Source organism: Bombina bombina, chromosome 5 (assembly GCF_027579735.1).
Source record: "Bombina bombina isolate aBomBom1 chromosome 5, aBomBom1.pri, whole genome shotgun sequence".
NCBI classification, from domain to species: domain Eukaryota; kingdom Metazoa; phylum Chordata; class Amphibia; order Anura; family Bombinatoridae; genus Bombina; species Bombina bombina.
In genome coordinates, this window is record NC_069503.1 from 243,329,972 (window position 1) to 243,353,634 (window position 23,663).

The 23,663-nt window shown below is 38.6% G+C and overlaps 2 protein-coding genes across 3 annotated transcripts in view; one reads left to right on the forward strand and one right to left on the reverse strand.

Moving 5' to 3' along the window:
- PDSS1 (decaprenyl diphosphate synthase subunit 1) overlaps positions 1 to 10,035 on the reverse strand; it is a 93,373-nt gene extending 83,338 nt beyond the window's left edge. Inside the window, exon 1 of the mRNA XM_053713923.1 lies at positions 9,855 to 10,035. Coding sequence (XP_053569898.1) covers positions 9,855 to 9,980 — 126 coding nt within the window. The 5' untranslated portion in view covers positions 9,981 to 10,035. The remainder of the gene's footprint in view (positions 1 to 9,854) is intronic.
- The window catches only part of LOC128660205 (protein adenylyltransferase SelO), a 170,363-nt gene continuing 156,730 nt past the window's right edge, over positions 10,031 to 23,663 (forward strand). For both annotated transcript variants that reach the window (XM_053713909.1, XM_053713910.1), the window contains exons 1-3: positions 10,031 to 10,237; positions 14,007 to 14,320; positions 19,622 to 19,740. In XM_053713909.1, coding sequence (XP_053569884.1) covers positions 14,041 to 14,320; positions 19,622 to 19,740 — 399 coding nt within the window. In that variant the 5' untranslated portion in view covers positions 10,031 to 10,237; positions 14,007 to 14,040. The remainder of the gene's footprint in view (positions 10,238 to 14,006; positions 14,321 to 19,621; positions 19,741 to 23,663) is intronic.

Genomic DNA, 23,663 nt, shown 5'->3' on the forward strand with positions numbered 1-23,663 from the left:
GACCTGTCTGTATTTGCATTTGATCTTAGGGGGTTTGTTAAATAATAGCGTTAAAGGATTGAAGGGGATAGTTATAGTGAGTACCTTTTGAATTTCTCTGTGGATGTCCAGCCAGAAAGGCTGAAGTGTGGGGCAATCCCACCAGATGTGGAGGAGTGTTCCTACTTGTTTGCAGTCTCTCCAACATAGTGGATCTGTGTGGGGATAAATCTTAGCGAGCCTGCTGGGGTAAAGGTACCATCTTTCTAAGAGTTTTATGTTCGTCTCAGTGATTCCCATTGAGGAGGGAGCCTTCCCCATTTGTTGAAATATTATGTCCCATGTCTCAGAGGGGATCTCATGTCCCAACTCGGCTTCCCATGCTTTTGTATATGACGGGAGGTTTTTGGAGTGTAGAGTAATTAGGATTTTATATATCTTAGAGAGAGTGCCCTGCGCTAATAGTGTGGAATGGCATAATGTTTCGAATGGGTTTAGATTTCTTACCAGATTATGTTTGTCTTTGTGGTGGGAGAAAAAGTGTGCTAGTTGTAAATATTCGAACCATCTTTCAAAAAAGTTTATGTTCTTGTCCGCAAGGGCGGTTTTCTGAATGATGGTACCTTTTTCCAGGACAAGATGGCAGGGTAAACCCGCAGATAGTGTGTACAGTTCCTGGGACCATTTGTGGAGTAGTGGAGGAAAGTCTTTGTTGTGTAGTAAGGGGGTAAGTGGCGAGGGTAAGATCGATATGCCTTTCTGTGAACCTATGAGGTGGTCCCATGTGGAGAGTGTATCAGTTACTAACGAGGGTGTAAGAGGTGGTAATGTCCTATGTTGCCTGTATGTCCAGCACACTGACCCTAGACTCCGTGAAGTGGATAGATCATGCTCAAGCTTGACCCATTCTTTATCAATACTGTTTTTGCACCAGTCGACTATTCTAGTCAGTTGCGCTGCCTGTGAGTAAAGTAAAAGGTTGGGTACTCCTAGTCCCCCCTCGTCCCTTTTCCTGTAGAGGGTGGTTTTAGAGATTCTAGGGCGTTTATGGGCCCATATAAAGCCATTAACGAAAGATTGCACACTGCGAATGTAATGTAGGGGAGGTTGGATGGGTAGGGTTTGGAACATATATAAAAAGCGAGGCAGGATGCTCATTTTGAAAGCTTGGACTCTACCAAGCCAGGAGAGGAATTTGTTACGCCAAGCTCCCATGTCTGTTCTGATGGAATCAAAAAGGTGTTGGTGGTTTTGGTGGTATAGAGCCTCCTTTGAGGTCGTTAGCTTTATCCCTAGATAATTTATGGAAGAAGGTTGGGACCGGAATTGGTAGTGATTAGTGATCTGCTGGGCTGTCTGGTCTGAGATGTCGATACCTAGAAACTCTGATTTCTGCTTATTTATTTTGAAATTAAAGAGAGTGCTATAGGTACCTAAAGCCGGCAAAAGTGCTTCTAGGGACTGTGAGGGGGAAGTCAGTGAAAATAAAATATCGTCCGTGGAAGAGTGTTAGTTTGTAGTGAGTATCTGCTATGTGGATACCGTGGACTTTTTCGTCATTCCTAATCCTGGAGGCAAGAACCTCCATGGCCAGAATAAACAAAATGGGGGAAAGAGGGCAGCCCTGCCTCGTTCCATTTGTTATTGGGAATGCATTTGACAGAGAATCGTTTAACTTAATACGGGCTTTCGGCATGTGGTATAAGGCAAATATTTTCTCAATGAGTTTGTTTCTCAGGCCAAAGCGAGTGAGCGTTGATCTGAGGAAAAACCAATCCAACCTATCAAAAGCCTTTTCGGCATCGATGGCAAGGAAGATAGAAGGAATGTTTTGTGACTGAGTGTATTCGATTAAGTTTAGGATTTTGATGGTGTTGTCTCGCGCCTCTCTTCTGGGGACAAAGCCTACTTGATTTGTGTGGATCAGTTGGGGGAGGAACTTATTAAGTCTATTGGCTATGAGTTTAGCATAAAGCTTAACGTCTACGTTTAGTAGCGAGATGGGACGAAAATTAGATGGGCTATCTGTGGGCTTTCCGGGTTTAGGGATCACTGAAATGTGTGCTTCCAGCATGGGGGGAAGAAAAGGGTGTTCCTGGTCAACTAAGTTAAATAAGGTGCATAATTGTGGAAGCAGGCTGGGTGCGAACGTTTTGTAATAAGCGACCGAGAGACCGTCAGGGCCAGGGCTTTTGCCCGATGGTAAATCTTTAAGGGTGGTTATGAGCTCTGTCATTGAAAAGGGTTCGTCCAATTCTGTCGCTTGTGCATCAGAAAGTTGCGGTAAAGGGGTGTTTAGAAGATAGCTGTTTATGGCATTACTGGGGTCGGGGGGGCGGTCAGGGTTAGTGAGGTTGTAAAGATTGGAATAATACGCCTCAAATTGGGAAAGTATTTCAGGGGTGGTACTGACAGTTTGGTTCGTTGGAGATTTAATTTCATGAATGAAGGTTTTAAGTTTTTTCAGTTTTAAGGAGCGTGCTAGGAGTTTTCCCGCCCTATTGCTTTCGAAGTAAAATTTTTGTTTAGTCAGTAAGGCCAATGCATTAGCTTCACTAAGTTGTAAGTCATGAACTGTTTTCCTGGCTTTCATTAAAGGACCAGTCAATAAAATATATTTGCATAATCAACAAATGCATGATAAGAAAACAATGCAATAGCACTTAGTCTGAACTTCAAATGAGTAGTAGATTTTTTTTTAAATAAATTGCAAAGTTATGTCTATTTCCACTCCCCCTGTACCATGTGACAGCAATCAGCCAATCACAAATGCATATACGTATATGCTGTGAATTCTTGCACATGCTCAGTAGGAGCTGTTGACTCAAAAAGTGTAAATATTAAAAGACTGTGCACATTTTGTTAATGTAAGTAAATTGGAAAGTTGTTTAAAATAACATGCTGTATCTGAATCATGAAGTTTCATTTTGACTTGAGTGTCCCTTTAAGTCAGCTAATAGTTGGGGGGAGGAAGGGTTTAGTTTATGGTCATATTCCAGTTTGGCTAGTAGGTCAGTGGATGTTTTATATACCTGCCGTGCTTTCTTTCTAGCTTGTGCTTGTTGTTTTATTCATTCCCCCCTGATGAAGCATTTGTGAGCCTCCCAGACAACAAAAGGGTCTGTTTCCGGTAAGGAATTAAATCTGAAATACTCCTGTAGAAGCTTTTCTAAATTAGAAACTAGAGTTGGGGAATCTAATAGTTTCTCATCTAGTTTCCACTGAAAGTTGCCACTAGGTGCTGATGGCCATTTAAGTGTTGTTATTACAGCCGAGTGGTCTGACCAAACGGTATGTGAGAGCCTGGAAGATAGTACATTGGAAAGGCCTCTTTGATTAGTAAAAAGGTAATCAATTCTACTATATGAACTATGAGGGGCAGAGAAAAAGGTATAGTCCCTCTTCTCAGGGTGGACGAATCTCCAGGTGTCAAACAGTGTTTGGTCTAGCATAAGTTTCCATAGTTGTTTGGTTGTGTGTTTAGGTGTTGTGGGCCGAGGGTTCGAGGAATCTAAATGTGGTTGAATAGGGAGATTGAAGTCTCCTCCAAGATATAGTGCACCTATTGTGTGGTCTAGAATCTTAGCAAAACTTTTCCTAAAAAAGGGAAGTTGTCTGGTGTTGGGAGCATAAAGATTAACCAATGTCACCGGGGAGCCAAACAAGGTGCCAGTTACACATAAGAACCTGCCTTCAGTGTCAGTGAAAGTGTGGATATGTGTAAAAGGAATCTGCCTGCTAATAAGGATGCTTACGCCGTGCCTTTTGTGGTCAAATGAGCTGTGAAAACTTTGAGTGTAAAAACCTCCAAAATAGCTAGGCTCCTTTTGTTTTAAAAATTGAGTCTCTTGAAGGAAGAGAATATCACCCCCTTTCCTATGTAAGTCTCTCATGGCTAATGAGCGTTTTTGTGCAGAATTCAAGCCTTTGGTATTCTGGCTCAGTAAGGTGAGAGTTTTAGTGTGGCCTTCCATGGTGCTGGTGTGTCTGGTGTCTATAGTTTGATGACTGCAATAGGTGATAGGCATGCAGGCGTGGTTGTAGAGTATAGAAAGTAGGCTGTGTTAAGTAGGCCCTAGGATCTGAATCTCTGTCACATAGCAAAAAGAACATGAATAAAAACACAAAATAAAACATACATTTTCTCATGTAAAATCTAGATACTAATGCAGGCATTAAACTTTTGGTGTTAAGAGGGAGGGATTATAACCCGTTCCAAAGTAAGTGTTATACATTTAAGACTAACTAATGCTCAATTACATTGGTAAAATAATTCCAACAATACAATACAATAATTCCTAAATTTACTAATTTCTAGACCAGGAGTCATCTAACAGTAAAAGATTAATGGCCATTGAGGCTATACATTACCCAGCGGCCAAACTGTAGCGCCGGGCAAAGTCTCTAGTAGAGTGTTCAATTCATAGAGATAGCTAAGATAAAAAATGATCGATTAAGTTGTGGCTCTAGAAAGCGAGCCGGAGGACTTGGCCAGCGGTTTAGACTGAGGTTTGGGGGGTATACGCTGCCAATCTCTCAGGGCAGATCCTGTAGATTTCTTTCTAGGGGGTTCGTGAAAGTTCTCTGGAGAAAGATCTTCTGGGGGGTCCAATTCTAGGGCCTGGCAAAAGGCGTTGACATCTTCCAAGGTTCTACAAATTAGCTTTCTGTTTCCATGAAGAACATAGAGATGGAAGGGGAATCCCCATCTGTAGAGAATTTTCTTCTGTCTGAGCAGAGATGTTACAGGAGCAAGGTCTCTCCTCCTTTGCAATGTACGTTGGGAGAGGTCTTGAAAAAATTGGAGAACAACCCCCCTGAATTTCACAGGCTGATGCCTACGAGAGAGGTTTAGGAGCTCTTCCTTTTCGTTGAACTCTCTAAACTTCATAATGATGTCCCTTGGGGGGGCAGTGTCTGGGGGTTTCGGTCTGAGGGCTCTGTGGGCTCGAACCCAAGGGATATCTGTGGAGGGGGTGGTGTTTCTGAGATGTGCGAATAAAGCCGGGAGATAAATTGGGAAATCTTTGGGTAATACCGACTCAGGTACACCTCTGATTCTGAGGTTTTTCCGGCGGCTCCTATTCTCCAGATCCTCGATTTTGTCGAAGAGATCTGCTATAAGAGCTGTGTGATGGTTTGTTGAATCTTGAGTTGTATTGATTTCCACTTGAAGGTGGTCCGTGAATTCTTCCAAAGCCTCCACCCTGTTGCCCACTGAGTGAAGGTCCTGCTTTATTTCTGCTATCTCTTCCCGGATGCACGAGCGGATTATGTCTGCTATATCCTGCTTGGATGCTAGAGTAGAGAGGATGGTGTTGGGGACAGGTGTGCTCTCTTCAGTGTCATCTTCTTGTATTTGCGAGGACTGTACCTTCTTTTTTGGCGACTTAGCTGATTCAGCACTGTCACCAACTTTTGTGGCAGGGGGAGAGAAAAACTGAGCGACCATACTGTCTCTGTGGTTGTGCATCTTAGGGGGTTTATTCAATTTCGTAGTGCGTTTTGCATTCATTGTGCAGTGGGAAGGTGTAAAAGTATGCTACAGATCCCTTTTCTAAGCAGATATGGTTAAAAGGAGAGAGAAAAAACCTGAATCAGGTGCGCTGATTTGTAGGGTAATGTCCAATAAAATAAGATAAAATAAAGGCCAGGTGCAGAGCTCAAGGACCTCTGGGGTCTGAGTAGTGTTAGTCGATACTCTGCCGCGTGGTGACTCTGCCACGTGGTTAACTGCACTGGTAAAAATCTGTAGGCCCCACACAGCTGGCCTCTGGCTAGATGGTTAATCTTCACTATGGGTATGCCTGTCTGTATTCGCTCCCCCTGTCTTTAGTTGGAGCCCGGGTGGCGGGACACTGTTCTATTTCCCCCTCCTTACCCGTAGAAGAAGTGACCTCCGGCTTCTTATAGTGCGGCTGCAGTCTCTGTGCTGTGTGCGTGGGTTACTCCAAGTAATGGCGGTGGGGCCCGAGAGTAGGTAAGAGTCTCTGTGATTATGCCTAGTGGCGGTCCGGGTCAGCGGCCAGGGTGGGGAAGGGTTCCCCAAGGCGGGCAAGACACGTAGTAAAGTCCCGGTTACAAGGCTAGTTCCGGGCCGGGTAAAAATGAGTGCGTCGTCGGGTATAGGTGCGATGAGGCTCTAAGACGAGAGTGAGTCCACCGGATCTGCTTAAAAAGGCTTTCTCATGACTCCCGGTCTATAAGGCTTTCATGGGAGCATGTTATTTTGTGGAAATTAGGAATTTGTGAGTAGTTTTGAGCCGATCTATGGAACCGGGTCACGGAGCTCAGAGATTACACAGCTTCCATCGCTGCTGCTGGCTCCGCCCTCCTTAAGTAAGTTTTTAAACAGTTTTATACTGGATTTTTATATCAGTATCTGTGCATCTTATTCTTTATAGTAGTGTCTATTACATGCAGTTATATGAAAATTGGTGTATACTGTCCCTTTAACCCCTTATGCACACATATTACATGTACTTCTTGCTTTAGAATGCTCATTTAAACACCCAGGAAGCTCCCTACCACCCTGGTTGTACGGAGAGAAAGCAGGGGGCTGTAGCAACGGAGAGCTGGAATCTGGTAAAGTCAATGTTAGACAATAGGCCAATCGGGTATCGTATTTCTAACCAATTAGGACTCATGGATGTTGGTTTTCACAAGATTGCCGATTGGTACTGTCTCTTAGCGCTACATTGCCTAGGTATTGACTGGTTTATGGCCAAGAAAATGTTTTAGTTCTATTGTTCATGAAGAGAGAAATAAGTTTTAGTTATACTCCTGTCATTCCTGAATGAAACCACATTTTGTCTAAGCTATTCTCCATGTCACACTGACAGCTTCCTCCCTAAAGTTCTAGCTACTTCCACCAGGTTTCCTGCTGAGTTCTAGCTCTACGGGAGCTACGTCCTAAAGACAAAATATATCATACACAAAAAAAGCAGCTCAAATGTGACTTCCAAGGTGGTCTGTGCTATATCACCCTAGAACATCAATTTAAGCATTAAAATACGGCAAAGAGTGCTTCTTACAGAGAGAAGACGACATCTCCTGCGTAACCTGCTGGCACTTTATCAATAAATGATAATATCCCTTTTAAATGAGTCCCATTACCACCATAGCAACAACACTCATCTAATAAAACAGTATACATCTTAAACAAAATCAGGCTGGATGGGGGTTTCTTGCCAATATAATGCATAGAGGCAAATACAACCTAATTTTCAAATGAGTAGTTTCACATACCATATAACTGCTCTGTGATTTAACAAATCTGATGGCAAATACCTTACAACACTGGTCCTATTTTGTTGGTTTCTGCCACTCTAAATTAGACGCTATCACCCTCAACATTGAAATACATCATAATACCACTCATTTAAAACAATGAGGTCCCACCATTCAAATAACAGGTGTTATGCTCTTATAACTGTCAATGGATCATCATAGTATTAACAACCACCTTGCAACCTAATTTTGTTTACATCTGTTTAGCTGCTCAACCTGCAGTCATTTAACCCCATCATGCCCAGGGCAAGAGAGTTAAATGTTAACACTTGCTTGGAAAAATGAAATCACAGTATCGTCAATGTGATCATGTGATTTCAAGAACGTGGTTGGATCATGGGGGAGTACCTACAATGCTAGGCACACCCCCAGTCTGATTTCCCATTAAACAAAATGGGGAGTAGCCCTAACAACGTTAAAGCCTGTTAGGATGTCATGGAACATCTAATGGCATTAAGCTTATTAACAAAAATAAAGGCAAAGAATAGGTAAATTCAGGGCATGAGGTAATCAATCACTCACAGGGTGTTTTTAAATGTTTAACACATTTAACATTTACAATTAGACCAATAATAATTACAATGATTTAAAGATGTTGCCAAATGAGGTTTACTGTCCCTTTAATTTAAAGTTGTATACATTGAATTGAAGCCAACAGGCAATATTCATTTGTGCAAATGTCATCCATAGGGACAGCCATTGTTCACTAGCTAAGGACAACTCTCATAGCTATAATGAAGGGCAGTGGCCTTCTCCAAGCAAAAAAAAAAAAACTATAAGTAATCTTTCTAGTTAACCTTGTCATCATTCTCGATGTCTAATCAAATGAGTTATCTTATTGCATTTACTAATCTCCCAGCAATTTGTATTTAATAATTGTATAAAAAGTGATGTAAATAAGGCCACAGGTGTAGGTTTAGTGTTTCTACCATGTGTAAGAAACAGCAGAAGTTAAACGTGATTTTTGTTTTGTTTTCATAAAAAGGTAAAATAAAAGGTGTCTAAGTTTAAAGTGAGACTAACAAGGAAGTATCTGATTATGTGCTATTCATTGGCTGATAGGGACAATACCCACAAGATGTTTATAAATGTAGATCCATTGCTTTTTGCATGTGCTTTTTTTAATAAACATTCCCTTACGGGTAGAGCATAAAAAATATGTTCAGTATTATGTGATTTGAATCCCAACACTTTTCTTCCATAATTCAGATACAGCATGCGATTTTAAACAACTTTCTAATTTAGTACTTCAAATAATTTTTCTTTGTTGTCTTGGTATCTTTTGTTGAAAAGCAGGGGCAGATACTTAGTAGCCAATCCTTTTCTTGAGCACTATATGGCAGCAGTTTTGCAATAATGTTATCCATTTGCAAGAGCACTAGATGCAGCCCTATTTCTTGCCAGTTGTCATGTAGTGCTCATATTGCCTAGCTAGGTATCTTTTCAACACAGAATATCACGGGAACTAAGCAAAATAGATAAAATAAGTCAATTGGAAAAAAAACATTTTTAAAAATAGTATCACAAAATATTTTTTTTTCGTTTTTTACATCCCTTTAAAGGGACAGTCAACACCAAAATTATTATGGTTTAAAAACATAGATAACACATTTACTACTCATTCCCCAGTTCTGCACAACAAACATTGTTATATTAATATACTTTATAACCTTTAAACCTCTACATTTCTGACTGTTTCTAGGCCACTAAAGACAGCCTCTTATCACGTTTTTTTATTAGCTGTACACAACAGGGAAGTGCTAGTTCATGTGAGCCATATAGATAACATTGTGCCAACGCCCGTGAGTTGTGGCAGACACTGCACTAATTGGATAAAATGCAAGTCAATAGATAATAAATAAAAAAATCATGCAATGCTTACATACAAGGTAATCACAGAGGTAAAAAGTATATCAATATAACAGTGTTGGTTATGCAAAACTGGGGAATGGGTAATAAAGGGATTGTGTATCTTTTAAAACAATAAAAAATTCTATTGTAGACTGTCCCTTTAACAAACCTGATCCATTTGGGTTTAGAAAGATATCTAGGGTTGGGACATTTTTAATAATCTTACTATATGTAAAGTTATAAATTAGTAATATAAGACTTCATTTTTTTTAACTGGCTAGTGGATATTTCACAATAAGACACATTCACACCCCTGAACTGATATTGCACTTGGCAATCAACAAAGCCAACTCTATATATACACACATTTCAAAACACTGTTGATACACAGCTTTGTGAAATCTGATGTAACACAGCTGCCACTTCTGTTTCCTCGAGCCTGTGCTAGTGACAGGACCACTGGATCCCAGCACTGTTGCCCTATTTATGCCTAGAGATATGATTTCTAAACTACTGGTGCCAACGGTTTATTTTATAGTAATCAATGAATTTGTTATTTATTAAATAATTTTTATAACACACAACGTGCTGCATACATATGAGTATTGTGTATGTCTTGCCTAAGTTACTCTTAATTATTGCAAATCTGCCCCTGCCAGGGCGATGTCACATACTACATGCAAGGCATGAGGACACCCAGAGCTGACACTATGACCTTCCCATTTTGTCCTCACCTCCCCTGCTCCGCCTCTCCTCCCCCGGGATACCAGTCCACCATGGGGTCTCCCTAGCAAGGTCGGGATGCCAGAGTGGTGACCATAGCACCGGACCTTCCACAGCCAGGCTATTGCCATCTTCATCCTCACCACCCCCTGGCCCCCAGAACACCGGTAACACAAGACGCGCCTCCACACCCTTGACCCGGAAGTGGAAGATGGGAGGGGGAAGTCGGAACTAACTTAGGTGTAGGAGGAGCGGACATATATGAAGAGGGCAAGAGATATATTTTTGAGATATCCTAAATATACTATAATTATTACAATGAAATGGTAACCATCAGGTTACTACGACGTAAAACGCAATAAAACTGGTTGCAGAACATATCGGAACCTATCAGGTAGATGCATATATTTGTGTTAGGATAATATTATTGTGTTGCCGATGACAGCAGTCATAGAGATTAGAAGTGCCTAGAGGGGTTCTAACAGGATCTGTTTTGGTGTTGGATTGTCGATGATCACATATATTATGTGATTTGGGGGTTTGCTGAGACTGTGCGCAAAATATTTCATCTCCCTTTTTAGGAATTTAAAATTATTGAGCGAATCCCATGATCACAAATAATATTCTAAGGAACACAAAGCGCTTCACATGAAAAATGCACTTAGGGAGTGACATTAAAGTCAAAATTATAAGTTCATGATTCAGATAGAGCTTACAGTTTTAAACAACTTTTGGATTTACTTCTATTTTCAGATTTGCTTGGTATCCTTTGTTGAAGAGTAAGCTAGGTAGGATAGGAGCTCAGGAGCATGCACGAGTTCTATATTAATAATATATTATATAATATTGCTATAAACATTGTTACAAACACTGCTTACAGATGGATAAAGATGTGCACGCTGCTGAGCTCACCAAGGATTACTTTTTATCAAAGGGGATACCAAGAGAACTAAGCAAAATTGATAATTTAATTAAATTGGAAAGTTGTCTAAAATTCTATGCGTTACCCAATCTATTAAATATTGTGAACCCCCTTAAAGTTACATGAAACACAAACAATTTCTTTCATGATTTAGATAGAGAATGCAATTTTAAACAACTTTCTAATTTACTTCTATTATCTAATCTGTTTCATTTTCTTGGTATAATTTGTTCAAGGAGCAGCAGCGCACTACTAGTTTCTAACTGAACACATGGGTGAGCTAAAGACAATCAGTATTTATATGCAACCACAAATCAACAGCTAGAACCTAGGTTATCTGCTGCACCTGAGCTTGCCTAGATAAACCCTTCAGCAAATGATAATACGAGAAGGAAGCAAATTAAGTAATAGAAGTACATTGGAAAGTTGTTTAAAATTGTATTCTCTATCTGAATCATAAAAGAAAACATTTGGGTTTTATATCCCTTTAATAATCAGCCTATGACTAAGTGCCACTAGGGGGCGAAATGTGAGCCTATGTTATTGAACTTGTAAACTATGCACCTATGTGACTGAGTTAAATAATGTAGGCGCAAGCACTTTAAAACACATTGATGTGACTATGTTTGGACTTGGTGTGCATGGAGGCACGTCTTCTATAAAACCCGGTTACAAAGGCGCAATCTCGTTTGAAGGTCTCCTAGGCAAATACAATGTTGCAATGGAGCAAATTCACACTTTAAAGTTTCAGTTTTATGTTAAAGGACCAGTCAACACAGTAGATTTGCATAATAAACAAATGCAAGCCAACAAGACAATGCAATAGCACTTAGTCTAAACTTCAAATGAGTAGTAGATTTTTTTCTGACTATTTTAAAAGTTATGTCTATTTCCACTCCCCATGTACCATGTGACAGCCATCAGCCAATCACAAATGCATACACGTACCATGTGACAGCCACCAGCCAATTACAAATGCATACACACTTATTCTGTGAATTCTTGCACATGCTCAGTAGGAGCTGTTGACTCAAAAAGTTTAAATATAAAAAGACTGTGCACATTTTGTTAATGGAAGTAAATTGGAAAGTTGTTTAAAATTGCATGCTCTATCTGAATAATTTAAGTTTAATTTTTACTTGAGTGTCCCTTTAAAATCCAGTTTATGAAGATATTGTAAGTCAGTGATGGCGAACCTTGGCACTCCAGATGTTAAAGAACTACATTTCTCATGATGCTTGACTAGACCAGATTGCCTAAGCATTATGGGAAATGTAGTTCTGAAACATCTGGAGTGCCAAGGTTTGCCATCACTGTTATAAGTCCTATTAATAGAAACCCATAGTCGTCATCTTATTTTAAGAACATTTTAAAATGTTAATCGTCCTTTAGCAATAGAAATTAATATTGTCAAAAACAATACTTGTTAAAGTTTAAAAGTCAACTTATAGCGAGGGGTGAGTCGGGAATTAAAGCTCATGTACATGTGATCACAGGAATGAGCACTCACGCACATGCTTGCAGGACCACCTCTAGCTCTCTGCAATAGTGCACATGCCCTCTTATATGTAGGTGTATGTATCGGGAGTAGATTTTGCTTGGCCCTTTTCTGAGGGCATCACAGCATTGCATGGTCAACACATTTGAGTGGGATACTTTTAGGTAAACAAAAAATAAATTAACTGCTATTATTACTTGGATTCATTTACTGTATGTAACACACTGCCCCTTTAAGTTTAATTTGGACTTTACTGTCCTTTCAACATGGCACCCATGACTAGAGGGTGGTAGGGAGTAACCTCAATACTATGCTTAAAATGTATTAAAGGGATATAGGAAAGTCAAAATTAAAGTTGCATGATTTAGATAGAGCATGTCATTTTAATACACTATTAAAGTAAAAGTAAATCCTAGCGTTTTACAAACGCTCGGATTTACTATTGAAACAAATAAGGGCACTTTATTCATGAAGTATAAGATACTTCATGTAGAAATCTCCTTTATTTGATTCAATCGGTCGGCGCTCTTAGCTCCTACAGCAGCCCACGACTAAAAAATTTTTTGGACTAAGAGGTGACGTTTTCACCTCTTAGCCAATAGCCGTGCGGTAAATACCGGCTTGGCGCCCATGGGAGCCGGATTTTTCTAATTTACTCCTATTATCAAATTTTCTTCATTCTCTTGCTATCTTTATTTGAAAAAGAAGGCATCTAAGCTAAGAAGCCAGCCAGCCAGTGAGCAAGAACAACCCAGGTTGTTCACCAAAAATGGGCCGGCATCTAAACTTACATTCTTGATTTTCAAATAAAGATACCAAGAGAATGAAGAAAATGTGATAATAGGAGTAAATTAGAAAGTTGTTTAAAATTGCATGCTCTGTCTGAATCGCAAAAGAAAAAATTTGGGTTCAGTGTCCATTTAAATTTTCAGATTAGTGCAGATTGTATTTTCCCAAGGGTAGTGACAACTCTGGGGTCAAACTGGACAAAATATTTGGAAATATAAGTAACCCAAGAGTTAGATAAGTAAACTGTGGTCACAAAGGTGCAGATTAGGAGTCTTGGAATCGATCTAAGACAGGGAGGGGACACAGTAAACAACAAGCAGAGGAAAGACCTGTGATTCTGACCCGGGTGCAGATTAGTTTATAAGCTTTTATGGCACTGGGATCCTTCTTTTTTCTCAGTGTTTACCTTGATATAAAATCACTTTATGAGGTTCTTTAAAGGGACAGGAAACACCTTGAGATTTTAATATAAATAGTTTAGTTTTGCACAGTAAAATACCTTTGCAAGTTTCTTTAATTAGTTTGCCCCTGTTCATGTAATGTAACTCTGCAAATTGCTTTTCTAATTCTCATGACTGAAAAAGCACACTGCAGACTTATCAAGGCTAACCACCACCCCCAATTGGCTTTAACAGATATGAACTGCAAAACATTGCACTTTATACTAACAATATAATGATACGTAGCCTTATTAGGTGCACACTAAAGCCTAGAATGGCTCCTCCAATTAAAGCAAGTGGTAGGGTGGAGTTTGGCTATTGAAAAACAATAGCAGCAAGCAAGATGTTAATTTGTTTTTGAAATATATAGATTTGGCTGATGCTATTTTACAACGCAACACAAAATGTCTTATAATTAGAAGGTGTTTAATGTCCCTTTTAATAATTGTGTTTGATGCACACATATATTATCTTTCATTAATATTATTTGAAATAAGACATTTTATTTATATAGGTGCAGATATACCTATATATCACTCTGTGGACTCATGAATCAAGAAAATCTGCTGCTTAAATCCAGGATATTTTTGCTCACTACATTTGCGCATGGAATGACACTGAAAGAAGCAATCATGGTATTTAACATATTCCCAATATGGACGTTAATTTATAGCTACAGTTATGGACTGGGAATACGCAATATATTAAAAACAGAAAATGACTTCCATACATCCTTAACTAACATATCAAACTCCAGTGGCATATGTCATCGAAAAATGAAAGTGCCTTCCCTGGAATTATGGAGCATATCTTCAGAAGACGTTCTAGGTATATATTTACACCTCGCATGCTGTGATGAATGTCTAGTGACACATTGTTTTTTATGTAAACCGCTACCTGTATATAAACAACATATCTGCTGCTTTAGAAGATTAAATAGTAATACATATTTTTTAATTTAATTCAACTTTACTTTTTTATCTCTATAATTAAATTCTCGCCAAAGTGAGAATTCTTCAATTGCTGTAGAATGAGGTCGTTTATTTTAAAGTTGCAAAAGGGAGATACCTCCATTGCGTTAGATTTATCCCTATTGTGTAATGTTTAGTAATGTGTAATGAAACAACTTTGTAATATACGTTCATTATTTGCTTTGTCCTCGTTTCATATGAGTTAGCGCTGAAAATTGAGGCTAAGTTTGCTACATATATTTCTCTAATTGGTTTTAGCTGCTAGCAACTGCAAACCAATGTCATTTATACTAACACAAATTATACCTATTTTTTCAGCAGGCCTGGCATCTTTAGAAAATAACTTTAGTTTTTAGAAATATTATGGTATAGGAATACACCACTAGGTGAAATGCATTTTTCTATGGAGTACATAATAAATAGCCACACAGAAGTCATTATTTCCTAATGATTTCAAAGCCAAACTTTGTTGTCCCACATTTGTCATCTGTTCACCTTCCCAAAACACCATCATTTAGTATTTTATATCTATATTTTTCAATAACAATTGATAATAGAAAAAAATAAAACATTTATTGTTTTTGCACAATGAACCATCTTGCAATTTATACAGAAAATGAATTGGTATAAAATATCTAAATGGAGCTTGAAGGGCCGTGTTTCTGGCGAGTCTTCAGACTCGCCAGAAACACAAGTTATGAAGCAGCGGTCTAAAGACCGCTGCTCCATAACCCTGTCCGCCTGCTCTGAGCAGGCGGACAGAAATCGCCGGAAATCAACCCGATCGAATACGATCGGGTTGATTGACACCTCCCTGCTGGCGGTGTCAGCAGGGGGCGGCGTTGCACCAGCAGCTCTTGTGAGCTGCTGGTGCAATGTTAAATGCGGAGAGCGTATTGCTCTCCGCATTTAGCGAGGTCTTGCGGACCTGATCCGCAGTGTCGGATCAGGTCCGCAAGCCCTTTGATAAATGGGCCCCATAAAATGATGCAACATCCTGATTATCCAGAGTGGTGGCTTAAACCATTTAGACAATTAATTCTCCTACCTCTATCCGAACTAACTCTGCGTAGCATAGTTCTATAGGCTTATAGTTCTGTCAGGTGATCACTGATGCCATGATCACCAGCTGATAGCCACCTGGGCATGTGGGCCTTTCCTTTTTCAAAAGAGTGGTCACTTGTCCAACTGTAGTGCTTATTTGGGGTTTCTAGAGCCCCTTTTATAGTCTAGAGCATAATTAAAGGCTACTAAAAACAGGTGATTGACATTTCTATCTAAAGGGATATCAGACCCCTCTTTTGAAAAAATTGATGGGTATTGTGTGCTTATGTGTTATATGCTGTCTTTAGAGGATAGGGGCTCCTTTGTAGCTACTGCCCCCCCCCCCATGCAGTAAATACATTAAATAGGTGATGGCCATGTTTATGACAATCACCTATTAATGACAGTGGTATAAGACCCCACATTGGAAAGAGGAGTTTCTACTCTGTGTTTTAATTCCACTCTGAGTTCATATCACTGTTTTTAGGGGGGGATAGAGGCGCTAAAGTGCCCCTCCCCCTCATTAAACACTGCAGCATTACTCGGGATAAACATCACTTTTAAGAGCAGGTTATTGCCATTTTAAGGGTGATAATCTGCATTTTACAGGTTTGTACAACCTATCATGTGAAAGGGGAGACTTCCCTATTTCAATTGAGGGGGTAAAATGCAGTTGATCACTGAAAAATAGTAATAATATTAAAAAAAAGCAGGTACAGTACTTTTTTTTTATTTTTTATTGAGGTATTAAACATAATTTACAGTGTACACTTCAAAAACTGAGTACATGACATAGTTGCATCAGAACAAAGACTCTTCTTTAATAAGTTCAAACTGTACAGCAGCTTTCTAAAACCTCGTTTTTACAGAGGTCACTTTCGTAATTACATACGGACTACTCTAGTCCTTCTATTTTTCGTGTAAGAGACAAATATTGGGCGACCTTTGAGTTAGTGGCGTAGTCAACTAGGGTATCTAGCTAATCTTTCATTGTAAATCCTAGTAGGGGTGAGTAATGGATAAGTAATCTCATTCTATTAGGTGTATTGGTCAGGGAGGCTGCATTCTAGCAGTCTCCACACCTGGCATATATGTGTGTGGGGGTTAGTAGGGTAGTTCATAGGAAAGGTACTAAGCGTTAGGGAGTGGAGGGTGTAAGGAGCAGAGAAACCAGCTTCTAAGGTTACTCCTGCAATTTAATTGGCTAGCCTGGTTAGTGAAGTTTTATGCGCTCAGAAAGATTCCCACGGTTCCCATATTAAGCAGTAATCAGTCAGTCGTCTACGCTCTCTAAATACATACAGGGAGTGCATAATTATTAGGCAAATGAGTATTTTGACCACATCATCCTCTTTATGCATGTTGTCTTACTCCAAGCTGTATAGGCTCGAAAGCCTACTACCAATTAAGCATATTAGGTGATGTGCATCTCTGTAATGAGAAGGGGTGTGGTCTAATGACATCAACACCCTATATCAGGTGTGCATAATTATTAGGCAACTTCCTTTCCTTTGGCAAAATGGGTCAAAAGAAGGACTTGACAGGCTCAGAAAAGTAAAAAATAGTGAGATATCTTGCAGAGGGATGCAGCACTCTTAAAATTGCAAAGCTTCTGAAGCGTGATCATCGAACAATCAAGCGTTTCATTCAAAATAGTCAACAGGATCGCAAGAAGCGTGTGGAAAAACCAAGGTGCAAAATAACTGCCCATGAACTGAGAAAAGTCAAGCGTGCAGCTGCCAAGATGCCACTTGCCACCAGCAACATCACTGGAGTGCCCAAAAGCACAAGGTGTGCAATACTCGGAGACATGGCCAAGGTAAGAAAGGCTGAAAGACGACCACCACTGAACAAGACACACAAGCTGAAACGTCAAGAATGGGCCAAGAAATATCTCAAAAATGATTTTTCTAAGGTTTTATGGACTGATGAAATGAGAGTGAGTCTTGATGGGCCAGATGGATGGGCCCGTGGCTGGATTGGTAAAGGGCAGAGAGCTCCAGTCCGACTCAGACGCCAGCAAGGTGGAGGTGGAGTACTGGTTTGGGCTGGTATCATCAAAGGTGAGCTTGTGGGGCCTTTTCAGGTTGAGGATGGAGTCAAGCTCAACTCCCAGTCCTACTGCCAGTTTCTGGAAGACACCTTCTTCAAGCAGTGGTACAGGAAGAAGTCTGCATCCTTCAAGAAAAACATGATTTTCATGCAGGACAATGCTCCATCACACGCGTCCAAGTACTCCACAGCGTGGATGGCAAGAAAGGGTATAAAAGAAGAAAATCTAATGACATGGCCTCCTTGTTCACCTGATCTGAACCCCATTGAGAACCTGTGGTCCATCATCAAATGTGAGATTTACAAGGAGGGAAAACAGTACACCTCTCTGAACAGTGTCTGGGAGGCTGTGGTTGCTGCTGCACGCAATGTTGATGGTGAACAGATCAAAACACTGACAGAATCCATGGATGGCAGGCTTTTGAGTGTCCTTGCAAAGAAAGGTGGCTATATTGGTCCCTGATTTGTTTTTGTTTTGTTTTTGAATGTCAGAAATGTATATTTGTGAATGTTGAGATGTTATATTGGTTTCACTGGTAAAAATAAATAATTGAAATGGGTATATATTTGTTTTTTGTTAAGTTGCCTAATAATTATGCACAGTAATAGTCACCTACACACACAGATATCCCCCTAAAATAGCTATAACTAAAAACAAACTAAAAACTACTTCCAAAACTATTCAGCTTTGATATTAATGAGTTTTTTGGGTTCATTGAGAACATGGTTGTTTTTCAATAATAAAATTAATCCTCAAAAATACAACTTGCCTAATAATTCTGCACTCCCTGTAGTTTACCATTTTTTTTATATGATTTACACTATCTATCACACCCTGCCATCTAGGAGGTTGTTTTTTTTTCCAGTTTCTTGCGACAAGTAGTTTAGTGGAAGTGAGGATCCACAAGAAAAAGTTTTGGTTGGGTTTGGGAAGTTTTTCTATTCCGAGATGTAATATTGCAAGGGCCGGGGTTAGCGTATCTAGTAGTTCCAGATCTTTACAAATCTTTTCAACTTTTCTCCAAAGACTGTCTAGTTTTGGGCAGGTCCACCAGACGTGAAGTGGAGTACCAGTTTCTCCACATTCTCTCCAACACATAGGGGAGTGTTCTGGGAAGAGTTTCTGTAATTTTGTAGGCACTAGGTGCCATCTTGTGATTATTTTAAAGTATAGCTCATAGAGGGTGACACAATGAGTAGCTTGTTTGGTGAGGGCTATTGCCCTGACCCACTCCTTCAACATGGCCAGGCCTCTTACTTTATAGAAACTCTGTGGAATTTAAAAAACAACAATTTTCAAAGTTAAAAGGATTTTAAACTTTAACATTTTCTTTTATGATTCAGACAGAGTATGCAATTCCCCCCTCCCCATTTACTTCTATTAATAATTTGCTTTGTTCCCATGGTATTGTTCCTTGAAGTGATACCTAGGTAGGCGTCTGGAGCACTACATGGCATGAAATAGCGCTGCCCTCTAGTGCTCTCGCAACTGGATAACATTCTTGCAAAACTGATCCAATATAGTACTCCAGACGCGTGCATGCTCCTGAGCTTACATCTCTGCTTTTCAACAAAAAGATACCTAGAGAATGAAGAGAATTTAATAATCGTAGTGAATCCGTTGTTTAAAATTCCATGCTCTATTTGATTCATCAAAGAAAAACGTTGGGTTTCATGTTCCTTTAAATGATAGGAAAAGGGGACTAAGTAAATAATGAAAAAATATTGCAAACGTTTGTTTACTACACACGATTACAATCTCAAACTGTTTAATGGCCCTTTGTATTACAGGAAACGGGGGCAAAATAAATAAAGTATATTGCAATTTTTCACGACAATTAATTAAGAGTATTCACTGTCCCTTTAATAGTAAGTGCATGTTTTGTCACCCATGTTCTAATAAATAGAAATGCTATCCTTTGTTTGGGACATTTTTATCAACCATTACATTTCCTTTTCCCTTAGCAATAGCTACATTCATTAAGAATTGTATAAATAATATGAGTGCTTAGGCTAAAGAATCATTTTTGCTCCTCTGTTTAATCTTATGCTTCTTTTGCAGCCGAGTTGCCAGTTGATGCTGTCCGAGAAAATGATGTGAGAAAAGTACAAAATTGCATCTTTTCAGCAGTGTATCCCACTCCCTTTATATCCAGCGTACAACTTATAGCTGCCTCTGAGGTAAGTTTAGATTTAGTTTGCTGTGTTTTTGTATGAACTTTATGCCACATGTAGGACGGACGCAAAACCTATGTGAAAATAATAAACTAAATACAAATTTAGAGAAAATAAAATTGTAGCCATATTTGTAACTAAATTCTCATACATTTCATTTGCCTTTTTCTTCTTCCTGTTACTTTTACATGAACATACTTCTTGACTTACCAACAAGGTAAACATGCAACGTATTACGAGACAGAAGTCAATTTGCCTTCGTAATAACTGAAGGACAATGCACTATCTATATGTCACACATACTCTGTACACAGTTTTAATATAATTTCTGGCAACCAATAATTTAGAAAATACTGCTTTTTCTTCAGAGCGATTTCTCTCCTTTCTTAGTATTCAGTTTCAATAAAATTTGTCTATAGATACAATATAGATTTCGCTGTATTTTCCCTCCCATTTAAAAGGGATGTGAAACTCTTTCTTTCATGATTTAGGTAGAAAATACAATTTTAAATAACTTTCCAATTTACTTTTATTGTCAAATTTGCTTAGTTTTCTTGGTATCCTTTGTTGAAGGAGCAGCAATGCACTACTGGGAGCTGTCTGTACACGAGTGAGCCAATGACAAGAAGCTGTATGTGCAGCCACCAAATAGCAGCTCCCAGTAGTGCATTACTGCAGCTTAGCCTACCTAGGTATGCTTTTCAACAAATGATATCAAGAGAAGGAATCAAATTAGACAATAGGAGTGAGTTGGAAATTTGTTTAAAATTGTATGCTCTGTCTGATTCTTGAATGAAAAATGTTGGATTTCATGTCCCTTTAAATGGCAATTGTAAAATTAAAATGCTATATTTTGTTACATCTTTTTTTTTTTTAATTAAAATAAATATTTTCTTGGTGTGGCATCCGAAGAAGTCAGAGGCAGGTGGCGATTTTGGGCTAGATTACAAGTGAACCGATAAGCGCAAAAGCGATATTTGCGCTCCACTGAGTAATACCATCGCACGCAAATATGCACTGGTATTACAAGTTGAGAGCAATGTGAACGCAAGCTCGCGTTTGCATTGCTAGGAAGCCGTGGCCGGACTGTTATCCGACTGACGCTTGTCCGACGGACATTTGTCCGACGGACAATATTCCGAAAGACATTTATCCGGCTGCTGGGTGGGAATGAAGCTTAAAAATCACGGTTTTATAACATTTTTAATAGTGGACTGACAAAAGACAATTAAATCAACTTATATATAACATTTATAACATTTTTAATAGTGGACTGACAAAAGACGATTAAATCAATTTATATATAACATATTAATTATAATATTATAATTATAATAATTATATTATGTGTTAAAAGTACATCGTGAGGGTAGGGACCCATGGATAGGTTCCCAGAGGCGGTTGCGGCGCCCGAGTCACTGATTGTAACAGAAAATTTTGGATCGTATCTGCCCTCCGCTGAATGTATCTTGATTTATTTAAGTAAATCTTATATATTATGTGCTATTGCCTTTAAAAAGTCTAATCTTGAGTATTCACTGTATTTTTCTAAAACTTTCATTATCCTGTTGTTTATGATTTCATATTTTTTTTTTTGGTTTTCTCAGTTCAACTCCAGAATTAATTTTTTCAATTGTTAACTCCCATTCTGCTTGTTCTTTTCTTATTTTTGAAACTAGTCTGCAAATGCTTGGGTGGTTTATAGACATTCGATTGGTCAAATGCTCTGTGCCATCCTTCTAGAGAGTTGTTTGTTCTAGGTAACCCTAGTTTTGTTCTTTCAAAAGTGTTCCACATCGTAATATCGAAAGTAGGTTTTCTTCTTGTACCTTGTTGTAGTTCGCCAATCCAGGTTTTTTCAAAATAATTTAAAAATTCAGATAAAATGTTACGGTTTTGTTTTTCTATTGATTTTACAAAGTCATTAAATGTTTCAACTACATCTTCCACTGGCACAAATGCTAATGCTTCTAAGCATTTTATGATCAGAGCATTTTTTTCATTATTATACCATATTTTTAAGCCCAAAGATTGTATTTTTCTACACAGGCATTGGGAAAAATGGAAAAAGCATCCATAAATTATTGTATTTTGTAAAAAATTTGTCATGCAATTTATTGCTGCTTTTTTTTTTTTTCTTTTATAATACTAAAAATTAAATTATAAGTTTCCTGATTTTTATTTTTTTATATGCAGTATACTAATGGTATGGTATGGTTATCTTCTATTAAAACATGTATTGTATATAACTGAAAACCTAAAGGAGCTGAGTCAAATGTTCCGTCACAGAGCCAGTGTTGTTTTTTTGAAAGAAGATCTACATTTTTTTTAGTAGACAGAATGATTAAATTTTCACTTTCGTACATGATGAAATCTTCTCCTCTGGTTGTTTTTCTTAAATCATCATTTAAAATGTTTCCATTTGGTGTTGTTCGATGTCGACGTACCATTCTGGCAAGAGTTTCTTTTTTAGGTAGAGCTCCTGCTGCTTCAAGGGGGAAATTAGATGTGCAATTTTGTATTATGCTTGATGTTACTTCTTCTGAATTTTTAGCAACTTCTTTTATTTTTTCAATTGTTTTCATAGATAAAATTCTTGCTGCATTAGGTGGATGTGAATGATTTGATGCATCTTTTTCAATTATATCATTAATGGTTTTTAGCCTTCCTCCACAAAAACCTTTTTTTTCACATCTCCAATATGTGACATTTTCTTTTTTTTTGTCTACAATGTATGCATAACCTTCATATAACATTTTTCTTCCTCCTTTACACGTCTTTATGAACTCCATTTTTTTAATTTGATGTTTTTTTTAAATTTATTTATTTAAGTGTTTGTGTTGTTTTTTTACCTCAGTAGCCACAATATATATTTAAATTTTCCGCTTTTTTACTGATGACAATTACGCAATTACGTGATTGCGTGATTGTGCTGTTCGGCGTGTATTTCGGACATATGTCTGACGGACGAATGTGTTTCGGCATTTTGTCCGTCGGAATTTAGTCCGAGCACCCTAGGAAGCATTGTGCTCATGAGAGCGTGCTTCCATAGGCTCCAATAGGAGCCTCGATCTCATGCTATGAGACACGGCATGAGAACTAGCACATAGAAGGAGGTAAGTCGCTCAGTGATGGCAGCACATTGTAAATATAAATGTATTTGACTATATACGTATATATTTATGTGTTATAAGTATATACATATATATTTACTGCGAACACACAGTTCCCATAGAGCGCAATGTAAAGGCACTTTTCAGTGCTGGTTTTTTTCCTAACACCCCACACCCGCCAACTTTAGTCCCTAAGAACTGCCTAGTGCAGTTATTTTATTAAAAAATAAAAATGCTACAATTTTTATTTTTTAATAAGCTACACACCACTGTAGTTTGGCGCTATTTATAAAATTAATCAGCAATAACTAGCCACTTACTGACTGGTTTTTGATCGCGTGCCCACAAATCTAATCTATGCAGTTAAGCAGAGTCTTGTAATGTCTGGGAAAAGGCCAGAGCCCCCTACCCTCCAGAAATTAGTTGTCATTGTAGATTATTTTAGCACTATGGAAAAAAGCCTCTATGATGCATGCAAAGGGCTGCTAGAATCATACTATGATATATGGTTCCCCTCGACCACATTCAGAGAACGATGGGAAATAGAATCTGGGACAACTCTCCCTGCTATGTTCCCTGTTATACAAACGTTTAGCTTCACAACATTTCTGTCTCTTTTTTCTCCTCTCCCCTCCTGCTTAGACTAGGATTAGAGATCCATTTAAACACCCAATTAAAGGTTTAACAACGCTGTAGGAGTTGACGAGTCATAAGTTTATACAGGAGCAAATTATATCTTATAATTATAAAACAAAAATATGAAGTTCATTAAACATGTTGATATTACATTACCTATGTTGTGTTACAGGTATGTTT